A 20,827-nucleotide genomic window follows, 5' to 3' on the forward strand; every position below is an offset into this window, starting at 1 on the left:
TTATGCCACTGTGTCTTCCTGTCCTCCCGTCAAAATAAGGAACAATTTAAAGACGTGTTCGGTCGTCTGGAAAAGTATCTGAAGGTGGAATTTCTTCGAATTTCCTGCTTTGCATTACTGTACTGTACCGAAATGGGAAAAAAGGACCACAAGATTCCTCAAATCATGAGGAAGGACACTCCATGACCATTGGAAGTGGTTGTGGTTGGATTGGTTTTGTTTGTAATAAACAAGCATTGTGTTGTATTAAAATTGTTTCTTTTGCGCATGCGTTATGCACGTTTCTTTGGCAGAGATGTAGTATTCCTTACAGGACTAAATTTCACATGACACCATTCCCTGCCTCCCCAGCCTGTAGCGCCCTCGTGTCCACAGTCTTTCCACTCGTCTCATTGCTCCCAGAATCTCAATCATCCTGGGAACATATGAATATTAAAAACAAAAGGGATAGATGCGGGAAAGAAAATAAATGCCGGTTTGTCTGTCGTTTGCCAATCAGTGCTCACAGCAGCGGGGTCTTAGGCCCGATTTAACCTTCCACGTCCTCAGCCGCAAAATTAAATCCAAATATTACAATCAGGTAGGTGACGTCACCACGAGGAAGTAGTAATTTAGCGAACTGAAACTGTAACCTGCCTGTGCCAGCACTCGGCCGACTTTGACTTATTTTCATTTCTGAAAGTCAGTGCAGTGCGGCTGTGAGTTACCTCGCAGATTTTCCACAGCATGCGGGCGTGGACAGGTATTATTTTTAGGCCCGGTTTTTCCTTGCGAGTCCGGTTGGAGCGGATGTGGCGCGGTGAGTAGCCCGTGCGGATTCCAGCTCTAAATCACGGACTGAAATAGGTGTAGGAGTTGGCGTTGCTACAATTTTATTACAGTGAGATCGAGCTTCATGGTGTATTGCCATGAACTAGGCGTGCACCCCGCGAGCACAATCGGTTAGAACGTGGTGTGAGTCGGACTGCAAGAAACGATAAGACAACGCCCTACATCACGGTAAGTACAATGGAGAGCAATCCAGAACACGACTTTCAATATTGTCTACGTTGAAATTCCGCGAGTGTTTGTTATACCCTGCACGTGTACCTGAAAAGCTTTGAGTTGTGTTTGAACTATCAACTTTGGAATTGCGTTTGAACAAATGTAACCGTTGAGTCTGTATTGATTAGTTCTACTGGAGTGACAGGCTTCAAAGAACGTTGTCATTCCTCTGTTTACAAAATATTCACTTCAAATCTCTGTATACAGAATTGCTATTCTCGGCATATGCAAAATTGTTTCGGAATCATCAGTTAGGGATCGACTAAAATTGATGAGAGCGATGGTCATAGTTCAATCATGCTTGTTTTTTCAAAGTTGCTTTTGCTTTGTACCGGAATAACTCTACAGAGCTTTTTTATGCACTTTTCACGCTCAAAATATAATAAAGGCTTGGTCAATTCTTGTTTCGACAATGCTAAGTTTGTCAATGAAGCATTGAATCAGGATATCGGGGTGTAATACTAAACGTTGTTCACTGTACACTTCTGGTCGTGCATCTCCGTTCTTATTGCAACTTGGCTGTTGAATTAAATGGATAATGAAAATATTATTTCTGCCAAATTTGCTGTTGCCAAGGATCCACGTCTGGAATGGAGATACCGCCGTTCAGTGGTGTTGCCCGTAACATAATGTAAGGTGAAGCCACTGTATGGTTACATTCCGGCTTTGTTCGATACTTGTTCGTGACTGTTACTATGACTGATTGTGTATACATCTTTGAACGGTCGACGGGTTGCTCCGGGTTTCACGTGCTAGACAATACCATTCATGTGATAGAGGCCTTTGTGTCGTAGTTCGGGTGCTTTCCAAGTCAAAATGTCTACCATGGCGAAGACTGTATTGTACGGAAGCGAATTTGGGACATAACTTTAAAAAATTATTTGACCAAACTAATCCGCCCAGGTGAAAAAGTGGCTCAAACTTTTTAGTCATAACCTCAATACGCTTCTGCAGTATTTTCTGGTGAGGGCACCCCCTTCATGAATGTTGAGAGAGTCCTTTAATTTTGTCTTTCGAATAGACCGATTACGCCAGCTATGTCACGTGACCTATACTGGGTATTAATATCAACAAACACCGCGTCCACTCAAAGCAAAGTGTTTCATAAGTATCATTTACCCAAAATAAAGCCGACGGTAAGTACCGCACTTAGACTACTGATGCAGTGGGTATACTCTACTGTAACTTGGCTGTATCGTTTGTTAACACCTAGAGTGCATAGGGGTTAGACATGTGGGGGATACCCCTCCGTCCCATGTCGTGCTGCCCTCTGTTCAGGTTGAGTTGATATATGGATGAAATTTTATTTTCACTGGAAGCGAACAGATGGCGATAATTGTTGAATTCTCAGAAAATACTTTTATCAACATATGCAGGAGGACGCTATTTGATGTTCGCATTGCAGATGTACACTTTACAGAGAGTGTTGCAACAAGAGTGTCTCATTTGATGGAACCAAAATGGTTATGCATCAGTGCACATAGACACTTAGCATACAATAGCAGCATGCTGTACTGCACAGATAATGAACTGCCATTTTGGTTCCAAAGTCTCAAGATGGCGCTATTCTTTCTAAATACAGCTCTGAAACTGTATAATAGAGCAGCGCTAGTTTCAGATTTTTAGAAACAAATGGCTGTTCATTATGTGAACAGTAGAGCGTCTCTAAGTGCACTGGGGCCTACATCTGTTTGTTTCCAACCATAGTGACACTCGAGTCACAGGTTTCTCTGAACACGGCTCTGGTTGTCATACAAGGCACTCTTTGTCCGAAGAGCATTAGAACGTTACAAAAAATCAGTCCTTCAAAATCACCAGTGTTATACATATAGGCCTACATACAGTGTATAAACAATTATTCCCCTACCCAAAATGGCAATATATGGGCGTGGGCACCAGCAACGAGGCTGGCCCCACCAAGGGAGCCTCCGACATACAGCCGTCAGTTTCAGGGATCACCCGAGTCGGAAGCCGGGGGGGGGACAGATGCTCCCGTCTGATGGCCACAGCTGACCTCTCTGATGCGGGACTTCCGTGATGGAGAGTTTAGTGTGTGGATGACTGGCATTGTGCACGGTGTTGTTCTTTACGAGACAGCTGTTTAGCTTACCCCCGATTCTATGTTTAGTCACTAGATTTTCATGAGGAGGACAGTTTGTTACCCCTATTCCAGATTTCCTCGTCCGTTTTGGATAGGAGAGTTCTGTAGATCCAGGGAACATTTCTAATGATAGAAGAATACACCGAGCTGCTGTATATCGATAGTTTTACCTTTTCCATTTGAGTGTGTGCTACTTTTATCTCTTTCCTTCCCCTCACGCTTGATCGCATTCCTCAACTTTGATTGGACAGGAGTGAATGGGCTGAACGTTTTGCCTTATCTGCATTTCGACTGATTTAACATAAAATGGCTTGAATTGTAGATTTTCAACATAAACTTAGCAAGGCCATTATTGGTAATTGCCCATCTGTGAGTGCACTCAGCAAAGACAAACGAAATGTTTTCCGAGGAGTACATTAAGGTTTGTTGGCACTTTTACAAAGACAACACTTTCTGTAGAAGCATCTGTTTCATGGTTCGAATTGCAGGACGATTGTGATCAGACACTTGTTTCTGTTTTGCAAAACAAGGAAAAGTTGGTTCGTGTTGGTAAGCAGAAGCGGCTAGCTCGGGAGCGTGTTCTTCTTGCCCTTAGACCGGACAGTCGGTCGGCCGGTGGGTTTGTCGGTCGGTTGGCGTCATCTCTCCGGCATGGGCAACAAGGAAAGCACTCATGGGGGCGGAGCCGACGGCCCGGACGGCTTCGATCACAGCACCTCCACCATTACTGTCTCCTCGGCCAAGCTGCGCGGGGACAGGAAAGACCGCAAGGACAAGGATAAGAAGCCCAAGAAGGGCAAAACCCGCAAGGACTCCGTGAACGCAGCTGGAGGCGGGGGAGGAGGTGGTGGTGGCGGCGGCAGCAACGAGCAGGACCGGCAGAACCATACCGGCGGAGACGTTGGCGGGCCGGGAGGGGGAGCGGGAAACGTGGGTGCCATGATCTCGGCTGGCGTGGGAAACGAACAAATGGGGATCATGCACTCGCCGAGTACAAGACCTGGTAAGTTGATTCAAGTTCTTGAGCAATACCGGACTGTAACCTTTTAGTAACAACTCCATAAATTTCTCTATAGTATGAGAACCCACCGTTACGTTGATGACATCGCCAAAGTCTTTCACAAGATGGCATCTCTGACCCAAATAAACATACACTCCGACAAATTTGATATTTCATGATTTCAAGGGCATCTCATTAGATAACGAGTGTATCTCCCCAAACACGGAAGCACGGACCTTGGACGCGATCCCTCAGCAATCCAATTCCCCCTAAACAGTGAAGTCAACGGATGCTCCCCTCCCTAGATTCTAGGTGTGTTTTTGGTCAGCCGTTTCCCAAGCCATCCTGCTTTCTCTCTTTCTGTCTCTTTCTCTCTCTCTTTCTGTCGCTCTGCTCTGCCAGCGTGACCCTGGGAGACAGGTCAGGAGGTTGCAGAAAGAGGGACGGAAATGGGAAATTACTCCGCGGTTTTTTGGGCATCCGGCTGCGCATGCGGGGTTCACACCCCGACCGTTGCTGTCTGGAAAGGGGAACTATAACACAATTTATTCAGCTTCTGGTCTCGTTATAATTAAGAGCGTTTTCTGAAGCTTTCCTCGTTCTGCTTCTGTGGATTTACATCTGGCCCTCTGGAATAATTTATTCATAAATGTTGGCTGTGAGAAATTGGCATAGAGTTGATTTGATAGTAATTACATGACGTCACAAAGTAGGTGCGTTAGTTAGATTTGAATCTCCTAGATATTTCTCAGACACTCAGTTGCACTCAGTGTCATCAGACATAACGTCAAGTGGTTAATTACTCAGCGCATTCCAGATATTCTTTGTTTGGTAAAATTGCAAAGTCATTGCACTGAAAGGCACAACAGGAAAGCGACCGTCGTATCGTGGCATACTGTTTATAAAGAAAGAAAAATAGCCCCCAGCAAAATTCAGTCAAAATCTGCGTTAGATTGTATAAAGTGATCCATGGTGGTTACTATAAAAAATGACTGAACACCAAACTGAAACCGACAATGACCGAAAATGATTGCTTGCTCTTCCTTACGTATCCGTAGTTAGAAAAAGGTTGGATTGAACATCGAAAGATTACGCTAAGGGTTTAAAGTTCAGCAAGTAGGCATACAGTGCACAGGATCTGCTCCTCAAAATGAATGACTTTTGTTGTTACTTCGTCTAAGAAATTTTTCATCTGACACTCTACTGTGTGGACCAAACTCGTCAGAATAAAATAACGCTGTGGTTCACTGTGCAGATCTATATAACACACAAGAATCTGCAGTGATGTATTCTCGTAGTCATATACTTGTGCATTAATGTCACACAGCAGCTTCGCATAGCAACGCAACGAGCTCACTTCCCGTTTCCGGTGTTTTACTTTCAATCCAAGGAAGATTTGTTTAAAGGCTAATAGCATGGCTAAAAAGAAGCAATACTTGTGGTAATTGGCATTAGCTGACATATTTTGATATCGTAATATAATATACTAATTGGACTGAATCTCAAATTGTTTAGTATTGATAACATGAGCAACATAACCTGTACAGGGATTTTAGGTACACGTTGGAAGAATGCTAACTCTAAACTACGGACGTTATTGTTTAAAGGAACATAATGTAAATAATTCTAACTGTAAAGCAAAGGAGACAGTTATTCATTTGTTAGGAAGTTATTACAAAAATTTAGGTTTTTTTTAGTTCATGCGATAAAGGCCTTTGCAAAACACGTTATAAAGACGACTCGATCCCGGTGAAGGTTCTTCGAATTATAAGCGACTTTTACAGTTATTTCTATTTCGGTTTCAGACGTGTGGACCTTTAGCTCTGTGAACAAGTCGAGGTACATTGTTTCTTATGTGTATAAGGGCGAACTCTCACTCACACATATCTATTTCAAGCAAAATATCACCATAGGCTCCCAAGGAAAGTGCCTATGGGTGAAATGTCACGACTGAAGGCTGAGCTGTGAAGCCGCTGGCAAGGTTGATAGCAACGGTGAAATCTTGGCTCTAACATAGACGCCATGTTAACATCGCTCCGGAAATGTTTCATTTTGGCCGACAGTGCTTCAGCTGATAGAGTTGGTTTAGAAGGTATTAGTCACTGGATATAAGAGGACTGTGACTTTTTGTTGTTGTAAAATAGTGCAAAGTGCCATTTCACTGACATTATCCATGGGGGGAGTCCAAGAAATTTCAGACGGTGAATATGAATGAAAGGTCATTGGGGGGAACAGCGAAGCAAAGGCACGATCCTCGGTTGACAGATTCGACTTTACACCAGGATATGAATATATGATCGATATATTAGCAGTCCATGAGTACGGCAAACAGTCGTCAATCCATTTATCAAACCTTAGTCTCTCAGCCACTACAAATAATTGCATATTTAAAGAATAGCAATCCTTAATGTATGTGAAGTCTAATCATAACCTTTAAAGACATTTTCTGTTACTATATTAATGTATATATTATGTCCATATCAATGCAGCTTGATATTTACAAAATTTCAGGCAGTATTGCATTAAGGCTGATCTCTTTGTTAGCGCTCCGAAATGCCACGCACTTCCTTTTCATGTAAAGTGTAGTAAAGATAACAGGGCTTCGGGAATACCCGAATAAGTTTCTTGACAGATAGGCATTGAATGTTAATTTACAACATCTACCATCAATGTGGAAGCTGGAAGTTGACAAACTTGAATTGATCGGTCACTGGGGTCGCTAAATGCAGTTCTTGTTGACGCTGTTAGCATAATTTGAGTGAACTCGTTCCTCGGAGCACAACCCAATTTTATAGCCCACTGTGTTCCAGAATTAACCCGTTCTATCGGTTCAATTAAATAATTGGACGATTGACATACAAACTGCCATCCGATAAAATGAACCGTTGCGGTTCAGTGTGGACGCCTTCCCCCGCACACCCACACAAGTGTGTATTTGCCTGGAACTGGGGACCCCTTATGTTGTTGTTTGTACTTCAACCTTTCTGAAGACCACCCATGTTTTGTACACAGTTATCAATCAGGGACCCTGTGTGAGTTGGGGACCTTATTGTCCTCTATCGTTCAGGATCCCCAATAGAATGCAAAACAACCCCTCCCCACAAACTCCCACACACCTTAATTTCTGCGCAGAAAGCACTTTTACAAGTTATAAGTTCTTGTTTTGGCCAATTTTCAGTCTCTTACTTTAAGTGCGAACACCCAGTTTACCTAAATCGACTTTTCTTATGTTTCGTTTAGCTGGTGAGCGGTACAAAGCATTGTATGACTACGAAGCCCGGACGGCCGACGATCTTACTTTCCGAAAAGGAGAAATACTCATCATTACAAATAAAACGTAAGTCAATATTTTCAGATTACCTTGAAAACGAAACTGTTGAGAAATTGCAAAACACGTGTCATGGGATCAATGTAAAAGAATTCAAAACTGTGTAACCAAAAAAAAACCATATGGAGCCATATTCTTAAGCGCAAGGCTTCCACCGAAGATATCTTTTAGAGGGCTCGGGAGCTATTATGTATATACTCTTTTAAAGAAGGTTATTTTCAATAACCAAAAGAGGAATTCTCTTGCAAGTTCCCTATCTCATGTAAACCCACATACTCGAATGGCCGTCAGTTAGGGCGGATCCAGGTGGGGGGGCTGGGGGGCTCCCTTCTTCACCCAATAAATAAATAAATAAATAAATTCACATTTTAAAAAAAGGGGAGAAGAAAAAAGAGGGGCCCTACTGCCTGAAATTGCACCACAGAGCGCCTCGAATCCAAAATGGCCCGCCGTAAGAGTTTTGCACTACGCACTCGCGGCCATTTTAGTATTACTGTTTTAGCTCACCCCCCCTTTAAAAAATCCTGGATAATACCCACCCCACCCCCTTTGGAAAAATTCTGGATCCGCCCCTGCCAGTTCTCTGCGATGAATCTACAGGAAAATCACAATCAGGAACTGCCAGTGCTAAAAACCTTCAAAAACCACAACCCATCTATCATGTCCAACTGGTTTTTTGGAAATGGATCGCCATGACTGCAAACATGATAATGATGTTTTTCTTTTTAATGAGCACGCTGATGACCAAACGAAACCCGGAAACATCACCTCTCGCACGCTTGCTTTAAGGCGCATGATGTATTGTAATGCGTACCGTTGTCTTACTTGAAACTGTTTCTATCAACGAGGAAGCAGCTGAAATCTAAAATATGTAATAATGCTACTCTCGTTCTGCTGTAAAACAGTTTCCAAGGTGTTTTAATTTTATGTACCGTTATTTTCTGTTTTTATTGGCTTATTCGTTAAGTTTTATATCAAAACAGTTTTTTAACATCTAGGCTTATACCCGTATAAAAAAGAGGTAGCGGAAATTGGTAATCATCTGTTCGAAAGAAGTATGTTTAGAAACGGAACAAAAAGTTAACATGATATATGACCTGAAGATTTCGATAAAATACTGAATGAATACTGCGATGGGAACATTTCACCACATGTTCTACGATTAGGGGTTTATCCTATTATTTTGCGTAAACGTAATTGCCATCTTGTAATCAGTCCTGTCAACCACGACCATGAGGTGTTGTACACTACTGGTTGCCATAACAAGAGAGAAGAAATTGCCTAGAATGGTCAACGCAAGCAGCCGTCAGTACCACTGTCCTCATCCGTAACTGTACCTCGATCAGTAAGGAAAATCTTGGAAACTGAATCTACACAAGACTCGCAATGTCTGTTAATCCGAGAGACCTAACCTATTAGTATGGCGGCCAAAATTTCTAGAATGTTAACCCTTTGTCAAAAGGCTTTGCCTTAAAAATGTATCTTTGCTCATGAGTATGTTTTTATGTAAAAATTAACACTTCATTTTGCTGTTTTGATAGCTTTCTTGAATTTTTCATAGTACTTTTGGTTTTGTACTGACGGCCAGTCATAATTTTTAACTTCTGGTATTTAAAACCTGAGGCTGTGACGTAGAAAAAAACAGAGATCTTTAGCCATGGGTTACGACTATCAACAAAGGTTGTAGTTATAAAAGAGACATTCTTCAACATCCCTTAGCCTCATCTTTAAACCCCTTCTCCCTTGTTTGTCCACAAACAGTGACCCTAACTGGTGGTTGGCGACCTCCATGCTGACAAAACGAGAAGGTTATGTCCCGAGGAACTACATTGAACCGGCGGACGTGCTACAGGCGGAGGAGTGAGTCGTTCTGAAGCTTGTGCTTTAATAAAAGTTTCTCTTGTTTCTCTTGCTTGTCTCAAGAGAGACAAATGAAAATTTGAAAAAGGGACACGTACTCTTTTCTTTATGAGGTTGAATTTTTTTAGGTAAACAAGCAGACATCGATTAATAGGTAGAAAACTTTGTGAACATTACAATAATAACCCGAAATTTGTTGGAACAGTAGTGTGTTGTACATAAGGACATTACATCAGTCCTGCAGTCATTGGTGCATTCTTTCCTGGATAGAGATGAGCCGGACATCCCCCTGCCCCCGCCTTTCAGATTTTGTCGCATTTTTTTGTGTGTGGGACCCAGGGGCTTCCACACACCGATCTATTCGGCGCATCATTCTCCAACAATGTCTTTCGCTGGTGTTGAACATTATCCACGGCATCCCAAGCGTAAAATCCAGACTGATATGTGGCGGAGGAAACAGGCACTTAAGAAGTGGACGAGGCGCGTTTCGACTGCTCCGTCTGCAGGGATTAGTTTCACGTTGGAATCCCGTGCCAGTCCGTACCCTCCTTCACCTCGCTGGTACTCCGTAAAAGCATGGCACCCAAAATTGGAAGTATCAATTTCCCCTTATTATCACACAGGCCGGATAGGAGTGAAACTATATTGGATGACATGTACACTGCATGACACTTTTACAGCTATTCATCGCAAAATTTTGCCATCGTCATTATCTCCATTCATCACACGATTTGCACATAGAGTATGAATGGTTTTTTTAATGAAAATGAACAATTTAATGACCCAGCCCGCCGTGTATAAAATTTTTAGAAACCACCAAAAACTGTTAATTAATTCATCCTGTTTGGGGAAATTGTTTTCTGTTTTGTGTAATCTGTATTGAATACGTTTCATGGACAAAAGGAAGTATTTTAAATCTATCGATTTACACATGTTGCTATCCAGGGTAACCAAAATGAACATAAATAGTTAGTGGGTAGATCGTTGATGGTTTTCGGTTTTAATTCAGTAGCGACCGTCGTGCCTCTGTTAACCACATATTGATTTTTTTCCTATAACTAAGGTATGTCCGTATCACTTCGCACGTTCATAATTATCATCAATTGAAAAAGTACGCTTCTAGAATGGGGCACCTTGTTTTGACAGTGCAATTGTGCTATACTGAAATTTCTAACAGTGTGTGAGAAACTTTGAGACGCTGGTGAAAGCAAAATACCAGTCTTTTTCACGGTATTACACGTGCTCAAAACTATGCATACATGATCAGAACAACGCGCGCATGCTCAGGACCGGTGTGTGTTTGCTGCCACCGAGCGTCTCAAAGCCCTCCTATTCATCACAGTAAAGACTGGAATTCGTAGAGATCTAAAATCATATCCACTCCCGTAAAAAAGTATCGAGTTACCAAACTTTACATTAGATTATTTGAAGGCGTTATCTAAATTACAGACTCAAAATCAGGGAAATTTTCTCCTCTGGGACAACAATAATCTGACAGGTAAAATCCGTCAGGCTAATTGAAATGATGTTACAAATTGTAATTTGGCAATTTTGCTAGATTTTTTTGAGAGCTTACTATTGGCCTGTTATCAACAAGTACATTTCGGCGCACTGTATATCACTTGAAATACTCAGTCTCACTTCAGTAAAGCTGCACTGTGACCAACCGTTAATGAATCGACGAATAAAGTTCTCTAACAAAGACGGGTATGAGCATGTGTGTCTTTTCTTTTGAAACAGTTGGTTCTTTGAGAAGATGACGAGAAAGGAAGCAGAGAAGCAGCTGCAACTGGCCGGCAACCCGCGGGGGACATTCCTCATTAGGGGCAGCGAGACGAGTCCAGGTAAATCGCGTTGTTCCCATGGCAAGGTGCGAGTAAACTAAGAGTGAAGTGGCTTTGAATCGTTGGCGCACGAACTGTGGCAGTAACCCTTGCATAAACTTGGCTGATTTACGAGTGCGTACAAAGTACAGCTAAGAGGCATAATATGGAAAAACAATGGTCTCAAATTTCGAAGATTTGTCAGCCTTTAAAGTCATCCGACGACCAACTTTTTCCCTTTAAAACAAATCCATATTTTTCCAAAAAACTCTGGTTTCTTGAGATGAGATCATCTCTTGTACTTTTCGTCAGCCTTGATAACTGAGGAGACCAGGGGAGGCAAAATCGATATTTTATCTTGCTCCAGGTGCAAATTTAAACGATATTCATCTATTCGCGTCATTCTTTCATTTAATTTTATTTTTTTCTTCAGGCGCCTACTCGTTATCTGTGTTGGATCATGATGATTCGCGGGGGTTCAATGTCAAGCACTACCGCATCCGGACGCTAGACAACGGAGGCTACTACATTAGTACCCGCATCACCTTCCACACGCTGCACGACTTGGTCAACCACTACACGAGTGAGACTTGTCCTTTTTATGTGAAAGTGGAACAGTAGTAAAAACAAAAACTCCGATCATTCCTCTGCAAAGTAAAATTACTGAAGGAATGAGGAATCTCAGGTCCCAAGCCCCATCCCATATTTCAGTTTTCTGTGTTTCTGTGAGTGCTAGGTGAAAATAAATTAACAATCGTAATAGGCCCATGGGTATACCATGATAGACCAGTTGCAATATAATGGAGTTTTCTCATTAGTTGGTGTTAATGTTCACTGGAATTTGATTTTTGAGTGGTTTATCGCCCTTTTCTCTTGCCACTTCATAAAATGCAATTTTTTTGAGGCCTCCAATAAATAAAGAGAGATTCGAGATACTGAATTCTCTCCGACTATGTCTACCATTATGACAAGAGAAATGCCGTCAGTGCACTCCCATCTTCATTGCCATTAACTTATTCGGTTGTCGGTCTGTAGGCCAAGCCGACGGTCTGGTCTGCCGCCTGCTGAACCCTTGCCCCCGCCAAAAGCCCGCCATGTTCGAGATCAGCAAGGACGTCTGGGAGATCCCCCGCCGCTCCATCAAGCTGGAGCGAAAGCTGGGCAACGGGCAGTTCGGCGAGGTTTGGGAAGGTGCGTTGCTGGAGAGAACCGAAGAGCATTCCCGTAATTTCATCCTTTTTCCCTTCTTCCGATGTTTGTGCGTCGAAAAGCGCGCGGGGAACCAAGCCTTGTTTGGGTGGAGCTATAGTCCACTGAAAACCACAAGCAAACAAACACAGCTTTAAAAAATTTCAAACGTTAGCCCTTTTGCGACGCTTGGTGGCAGCGGAATGTCTTGACGCCCTTCCAATTTACGGCGCATGATCAGGATTATTCAAAGTTACTGGATGAAAGCATGGGTTCCAAAACTTCCAGGAAGGTGCCGATCGAAGCACACTGTCATTAATACAGAGATGTATGCCGTGTTTAAACCGAACGTGAACTGCGTACATAAGACTTAGTGAACGAGACTGGTTCCCCGAGTGGTTTTTTATGAGCATGCCGGTGATTCGATGGTCTCGTGCTAGCTGAGGACTGCCTGCTTGCTGCTCATGTCTGGCCGATGCTCGCCTTTGGCATGTGCTTCAGAATGGTAACCTCTTTTGTCATATCTTAGCCTTTTCATGCCAATTTTTCTGCCTTGATTCTTGTTTTCTGAAACTCTGATAGACAGCTACAACCAAGACAAACCTATTTCTTGGTAACAAAGGAGTTAAGCATGAATACAAACAACCAATACAATAGACAAACCACTGTTTGGGTAATGCATGCCTACCATTCTGATCTCTTTTGTTTCTATGTCTGCTCTGGTACATCTCTTTGACTTGAGAGATACATATGCAGTGGCTGTGGTTATTTTGTACATGCAGATTGAAACTTAACATAGGAAAGCTGTGGATAAGAGAAGCTGTCGGATAACAGGAAATTACGTCGAAAATGTCCACATTGGATTTGCCATTCAGTAGTGTATCTTTATACCTGGCTCAAGGACAAAGCCACAAGCATATTTTAAAGAAGCAACGCGAAATGGTTATCATTGTGATTAAAAGCCTGGCAACCAATGATACTTCAAGGGAGAAATTTCTAATTGATATGACTCTCAGCCCATTACATCTTACCAAACCGTTGATTCGCCTGTTTCAGTACTCTGAGAGGGGTTCACACCAAAGGTTGATAGTGATCTTTCGTTGCTTTTGCACGCGACAACGTCTGATTAGACACAAAAAAGTAGGCCAACTAATGGAATTTCTTTTCGCTCGTCATTTCGGCCCCACAGGTACCTGGAACGGAACGGTACGAGTCGCCGTGAAGACTCTGAAGGAAGGCGCTATGGATCCAACAGCTTTCCTCCAGGAGGCCAACATCATGAAGAAGCTACGGCACCCGAAACTGGTCGCCCTTCTAGCGGTGTGCTCAGAGGGAGTAAGTCTTCTGGACATAGTGACCAAATGTTGCTCGATGCCTTCCCTTCGGGGACAAAAGTCCGGTTTTATATTGCATCATAGCTGCTATTTGTCATGTTTCCTTATAGAATACTGCTTAGTATTCCGGTGTAAACACACATCTTAAGAGATAGAATTTCTAGGTACAGTTCTATCAGATCCAGGGGCCGTTATTCTGAACGTACAATTGCGTATCTTTTTGTACTAGCAGTTTTCGTAAGCAGAACATGCAATGGAAAATTGATTCATTACCAAAGAACCTCACACAAGACGTCGAGATACCAATTCTAACCAAAAGCAATCCTTAATATGCAGCAACTTGTTCTTTTCCAAATGATAGCAATGTGCGGTATCATATTCCAAGTCTCGGATTTGGAAGTATATGTGCGTTTTGAGATAACCACCTTCTAACTACCTCGCAAACTGACAGCATTGAGTTTTCTTGGCGTCCTTCAGTATTTTCTAGGCGCCGTCACATTCTTCTTCCTGCCACCAAAAATCGGAATTTCCGTCTCAAACCCTTAGTTGGAAATTTGTGGTTTTTACCATGAAGTAGTTATAGTTGATGGTTTCACGATTGAAATCTTGACGAAGTCTGAAATTCCGTGGGAATGCTGTGCTCGTAATTTCTTGTGACAACAACTTGAGATAGCCAAAGAAGCTTCACCCCTCCCCTTTTTTAGGAAGGCTGGCCTCTTCTACATCTTTGCTTATGGAATCTTTCTTATGTTGGGACTAAAGTGTGAATAAGTGAGTTGAGATCAAAATAGCTATAAGGTCTAACAAACTCATTTCTTGCAGTAGCTCGTGCAGTCAACTGTCTTTTCTTTAGCCCTAAAAACGCAGGGTTCTGGTCGCCTCGAGGTGTACAGTTTTAGGATAAGCGGGAATAGACCATTCTTACTCTTGCAAAGCAGACAAGTCATCACTCTTACAATGTGATCACCATTTTGTCTCATTTTTGACGAGCAGGAGCCAATCTACATAGTGACCGAACTGATGACAAACGGCTGCCTCTTGGATTACCTCCATGAGGGCGAGGGTAAGCAGCTACGGGAGCCCGAGCTCATTGACATCACAGCACAGGTAAGATTCCTGGCTATCCCGATCAGATCAGCTGGGATTAGCTGCCGCCTTGGCGTACACCATGAGGGTTTGGTTTGTTGGGAGCAGTCACTGAAGACCAGTGCATTAAACCGATGAATACAGGTATTCCCAGGTAACTTGTCACAATTTGGTTTAAATTTACCATCATTTGAACGTTCTTTGTTGCCTACCAATGAAATCCTTCTCTAATAATTCCTCGTTTTATGTTAAACGCCAGAGTTGAATCGAATTTTGGACGCTTTGGATAAAATAAAGCAAACAGCTGGTCAGTAAGTCTAGGTTGGGATGTTACAACAAAAAAGGGTCATGAAGCTCTCGTCCGGAGAGCTTTAGAACCAAGTTTCTCAGCGGTGTTCTCCCTCCCTTGAGACTTGGTACTAAAACACAGTCGTTGTCAAATCCTCACAAGTCAATCACAAGTCCTCCCATCAACAGCATGTTGCAACGGAATTTGTCCATGGACATCAGCACACGGTTTATATATAGCTGTATTGCTGTAGTGACCTCCAAGCCACAGTCACAGAGGATTCACCCTCTCCCTCCGTTCCTTCCCAGGTCGCAGACGGCATGGCTTACCTGGAGTCCCAACGATTCGTCCATCGCGACCTGGCGGCAAGGAATATTTTGGTGGGAGACCTCAGAAACTGCAAAGTTGCCGATTTCGGGCTGTCGCGAATTATTGAGGACGAGTACATCGCTAAAGAAGGTACAGTTTGATTTGAATCTAATCTCCTGTTAGAGATGGTATTGGAAATGCTGTCATTAGTCCGTGAAATACATTTAGGCTTCTGGATTAAATGCAAGATTTTTTTCATCTAAAAACTTGAGTGCATGTAACAACTTGAGTTCTTTATTTTCATATTGTAACTACCGTTACGGAGGAAGCCTATTAAGTATCATTGTTTTTCACGTTTTCTTTTTCTTTTTTCATTTTTTTTTATTTTGGTTACTTTCTTTGTGCTTGTTTACGTTTTCCTTTGTTGTTTTATAAAGTATGAGTACAGATCATAAGATTGTTAGGTTGAAGTGTGAGTATTGAACTCATTTATTAAAGCAAGTCTCAAAATATTTTATAAATTGCGTCCGAACAAATTCCTATACAAACTAAAGTCGTTCTACTCTCTGCTGGGTATTTTTGATCTGCGATATCACTGTGTTGAAACGAAGAGAAAGAAAGAAAAACATAAAGAAATCAATTCCCTCTCACAAACAGTTAGCAATGGGAAAAACCAAATTTCAAATCACACAAAGGGTCTGAAGGTCATTTGGACTTTGTCAAATGAGAAATTTCAGCCACTTGTGGAAAAACATTTGTGCTTTTGCTTTCGTTTTGGTAAGGATTCAAAAACAAAATGCCAGAGCTTCAGCAAAAATACACGCATCAAACCTGAGAGTATGCAAAATGAAAAAAAAACAATTGTGGCCCATTAGTACCGAACCAAGGCTGAAGTTTGAAAAATTGGTGGAATACTGCACAAGGGAATGCAGATCTCACAACTCTGGCTGTCCATAATTGCCTAAGATTTCTATGCCCAAACTAGTCATGCTGAACTGCTTGAATACCTTAACCTGCTGTAATCACCACATGGAGTATGGTTTCACGAGGAAAACCTTGCTGTGCACCATTCTCAACAGTGAATTGCTTTTTTCATTGTCGGAATATTCTGTGATTCCTACTTGGAAAAATTGCGTGTTATGAATAATGAAACAACAGATCAAGTGATTTCCTGTCCAAAGCACGAGCATTTTCGTCATGACTGTGGTTTTGGATTACCACATACAGAGGCGGATCTAGTGGGGTTGGGGGTTGTACCCCCCTCGCCTACAAAAAAAATCCTGGACGAGGATTGCGTCGTCCATCTATCCATCTATAGTTTAACAATTATATCAGTGCGCCCATCAACTGGAACCTAGATCCTTTCCTGGGCGTTTTAAAGTTTAATTTTGCGAAAGGAACAGATTTGTCACGGATTGATTTCAGAATGACTCCTTTTTTTATATCTAGGCGCAAAGATGCCCATCAAATGGACGGCTCCGGAGGCCATAAACTTCGGCAAATTCACCATCAAGTCCGATGTCTGGTCTTTTGGGATCCTGATTTACGAGGTCATCACCAAAGGGCGGGTGCCTTATCCGGGTAAGCAAGTCGGCGCCCTCTAGTGGTGAATGCAAGACCTCAAGAGGGGCCTTTATAGAATATGCTTGTTTGAATCGGCTTGTTCGTTACAATCTTACAAGTTACGGCACACTGCCGTTTAATTTTCTTGTGCATGATTTGGAAACAATTTGGGGGTGCTTTTCACATTAAGAATATAACAAATCACTTCAGATGTGTCAGTATTAACCCTTAGGGAATGACAAACCAATTAAATCTAGTTTTTTAATGCATACACTCCATTTTGGCTTTGCTCTGATAATGGAACCGACGAATCCTCAAAATACATGTACCCATGACACTGCAGCTACTAAAAGAGAATCCACCCACCAAATCCCACTAAACTCTTAATTTATCTTTCCACACGTATGTTCACTCCTTCCACTTTGTTTGTGCGCCTGCGCTGAAATTCTTCCAAGTCGTGGTCACTTTCTGTTGCCTGTTATAATGGCGACGCCAACCAGAAAACGAATATACCACAATTCATCGGCGGAGATCCTCCGCATTGTGTAAAGGGTTGCTTTGCTAAATTTATACCAGAGAAAGAAAATCAGGCTTCGGATTTCATTTCGTGGTGTGTTTTTTGTTAGTTATCAGTGACATTTGGGAGAGAATTTGTGACAAATGTCTGTGGACGTCATAATTTTAAATGTAAAAAAGGGTATTTCAAAACCGACATTTTGATTTGTTCTCCATTTATTCCTCACATACTGCATATTTCGGTAAATGAAAGAGTGTTTGAAAAAGGTTATCGTGTTATGTTTAAGCTATTACGAATTGTCCTTCGTTAGTTTGATTAATATCAATTTTGGCTGTTTGTCGATTGATAGTCAGCCATGATTATTTGTTCACATGTGCACGTACTTTGTGGATGAGCCGTACATGTAAATGTACTCCATTCTCGCGCACACTATTCAAATTTGCAATATTGAAAATACCACCGATGTTTTTATCGTGTCTTAATACACACAGCACTTTATTTTGTTTGTTTTAATAAACTAGAGAATCGGTTTTAAAATGAGAACGACCATGGACATATTTTCTTTCATATCTGGTCGTGTTTTTTTTAATCACTTTTTCAGTATTTGTTTCAAAATTTGTGCAAGTGGGTTCAAAATTATGATACGGTGGTTTAACGTCGTCTACTTCGAAATCCACAGCAACTTGGTCGAGTGCGCATGCGTTAACTCTCAACTAAGTGATGCATACAGGCGTGTGAGTGAACATACGTGTCCAGCGGGCCGGGATTCGAGCCCGGTTCACGCTGATTGAAGGCAGTATCCTTGTGCCAACCTGACTTCAGTAGTGCCTTCTAGTTTGGCACTGAGGTTGGCAGCTGCAGCTCCGTACTTCCCAGATTCAACAGAAAGGGTTGTCATTCTCTTCTTGTGGACAGGAATGGTGAACCGTGAGGTCCTGGACCAGGTATCACGTGGCTACCGAATGCCCAAGCCACCCGAGTGCCCCGACCAGCTTTACGACATCACCAAACAATGTTGGGACGCCGTCCCGGAGAAGCGGCCCACCTTCGAGTTCCTCCACTCCTTCCTGGACGACTTTTACCATGCCTCGGAGATCCAGTACCAATAAAGGTCTTGGCCTCATCAGCGGCCATCTTGGATTATGAGGGGATCATTAATATAACTGTGTAAATTACGAGGCTACAAAAGGGATACCAGGACCCGAATCTTGTGCAATGTTGACTAGCAAGAAGTAAAAGTTTGACGGATCCCATCAATATCCGAACAACGGACAAGCGTTTCTCGAAATACCTGTAAGAATGTACCAAGTGCTTGTACCATCTCCGGGGGGTCGTATAGTAAATGAAAATATATGCATAGGATTTTTTTTGTGTTACACGGCTGTGTCAGTTGCGCCCCTAGGGCCCTACATTTTTTTATGTAAAGATTTATTAATGTACGTGTTCACTCATTTTAAAGAAGTCCATTACAGATTCTTAAGTAAGTCACTCAAGTCGTCCAGTTGCTCGTCAACTATTCGTATGTTACTGTTCATCTCCAAGGTGTCCTGTGGTCAGGCTTTTCAGTCAAGTTATGGTTGGAGCGCGATTTCAAATTATTGTCCTGCTGATTAACCAACTAGCGTACTACGTTATTCATGTCTGACCAAGCCAGAGATGTGAACTTTGACTTGTCGTTTGCGTGCGAAATCGGCCTCCCGAGGTGTCAGTTTCAAACCCAAAGTGTTAGTAAAGGACAGATACTTACTTCTGAAATGTAAATAGAAGGAAAATTAAAATGAAATAATATATAGCAGCAATTATGTTCTAAAGTTTGCTTTTGAGAAGATTGCCGTTCGTGAATACATGTATTATAAATGAATTTTAGAATTGCATTATTTTGTAAGTAATGTCTTCCATGAGACATAATGAAAAAGAAAAGAATCTACAGAATGTATCAGTTTTCTGTAATTTCAAAGGTGATTTCGGCAAGGTGTGGTTTATAGAAGTTAATCAGATATGTGCGTTGCTTTCAGTGGGTTGTAAATATATTGAAAAGGGGCACCATTGACGACTATTTCAGTGAAATAACGCAAAAATCATTTACGATTTCACTTATTTATTAACCTATTCGTATTACGCAAGTTGCACTTTTGGTGGATTATATTGTACATATGCAATAGATCAATTCTTAATGTAATTAATTACGAAGGCATTAACTAGTGAAGGTTGTGTAGTACATCTTCATAGCGTACGGTTAATCTTCTCGGGATATAGCGGCCACAATAGGAAAATACTGTTGCAAACCTGTTCCTCGACAATTCAAGGGCACCCTCCACATATTGAGAAGGCCAGTGAAGAGAAGGAATCGTAGGCTGCATCCGAATCAGCCTCTAGAGCTAGGTCTAAGTCTGTGCCCATTGAAGATACACGTTGATTTAGACGCAGCCGTATAGTTCTAGAAACCCGTTTCGGACAAGCCATTCACATACATGAGCCCTTCTCCGACTGGAGTGGCTGGGGACATGAGTAACGCACGCGGCTAAGAGGAAGTGATTGCGACTACTGACCAGTCATTCCCATAGACGCACTTATCATTTTAGCCTCAGCCACAACTTTCAGACAGCCAAATCGCATTTAAGACTATGCTTTTCAACCAGCACTTCTTTGCACAAAAAAGAGAAACATTGTGACAATTCAAAGTATGAGATACCACCATGGATGTTAAATTAATCTCATTTTTCTATTGTGTGCTTCTCAGAAGAACTGGTTGTCTTCAATCGCTGTATAGTGCACATCATTTAGCATAGCACTGACCACATCTCTCCACGGGGACTAACTGTTCGAAAATTCTGACTGAATGTGTTGCCTGAAAAGCTAATTCTACCAATATCTTAATTGGGTTTTATCCTTTCCATAATTTTTATATAACCTCATATTTTAGTTTTCATGATGCTCACATCACTGATTGATAATACTGACAATTTCATAGGCTCTCTATCTGCCTTGACTGGGTATTTTTTTGATTCAGGGTGTCAGTCTTGATTTGAAACAAATGTAGCTAGAAGAAAACATTTATTCAAGATTTTGTACTTTAAGTGCTTCCTCAAAAGTGCAATTACCTGTACATTGTATTTGAAAAATGCAGCATGCAGATGAAGTGTTCTGGTGTAAAGTGCAGTACGTTGTATAACTGTTTCCATGTTTTCAATAGTTTCGAACAGAAGAAATTGACAATTAGGTTCAATTTCAATTGTAAACGTAACTTTGAAAGTCCAGGGGAAAATGCAAAACATGAATCATTTAGTTACATAATTTCGAAATAGGTTTGCCCATTTTAAAACTGAAACTACTTTTTGTTTGAAATAAAGCAACGTTTATGCAAGCACCTTCGCCGTTCTCAAAC

The 20,827-nt window shown here is 41.8% G+C and overlaps 1 protein-coding gene across 2 annotated transcripts; it reads left to right on the forward strand.

The window, feature by feature from the left end:
• The first annotated feature begins 640 nt into the window (after window positions 1-640).
• On the forward strand, window positions 641-20,814 carry LOC110980160 (tyrosine-protein kinase Src-2-like). 2 transcript variants are annotated; one of them, XM_022236545.2, is made up of 12 exons: window positions 641-999; window positions 3,676-4,148; window positions 7,386-7,482; window positions 9,235-9,333; window positions 11,074-11,177; window positions 11,590-11,739; window positions 12,192-12,380; window positions 13,534-13,679; window positions 14,672-14,785; window positions 15,362-15,512; window positions 16,812-16,943; window positions 18,358-20,814. In XM_022236545.2, the coding sequence occupies exons 2-12, from the start codon at window positions 3,797-3,799 to the stop codon at window positions 18,549-18,551; spliced, it is 1,728 nt and encodes a 575-aa protein (XP_022092237.1). In that variant the 5' UTR covers window positions 641-999; window positions 3,676-3,796; the 3' UTR covers window positions 18,552-20,814. The 2 variants fall into 2 exon arrangements, with proteins under 2 accessions (XP_022092237.1, XP_022092245.1); XM_022236553.2 differs by having other exon boundaries at window positions 642-999; window positions 12,192-12,347.
• Window positions 20,815-20,827: the final 13 nt, after the last annotated feature.

This window comes from Acanthaster planci, linkage group LG18, assembly GCF_054643075.1.
Source record: "Acanthaster planci isolate LZ-2023a linkage group LG18, COTS_SCS, whole genome shotgun sequence".
Lineage (NCBI taxonomy): Eukaryota > Metazoa > Echinodermata > Asteroidea > Valvatida > Acanthasteridae > Acanthaster > Acanthaster planci.

Bases quoted from the DNA above. Each gene is read 5' to 3' on its own strand.
- LOC110980160 (XM_022236545.2), top strand. From the start codon at position 3,797: ATGGGCAACAAGGAAAGCACTCATGGGGGCGGAGCCGACGGCCCGGAC. The intron at 13,680-14,671 runs GTAAGTCTTCTG...TTTGACGAGCAG, and splicing joins TAGCGGTGTGCTCAGAGGGA to GAGCCAATCTACATAGTGAC. The intron at 14,786-15,361 runs GTAAGATTCCTG...GTTCCTTCCCAG, and splicing joins TCATTGACATCACAGCACAG to GTCGCAGACGGCATGGCTTA.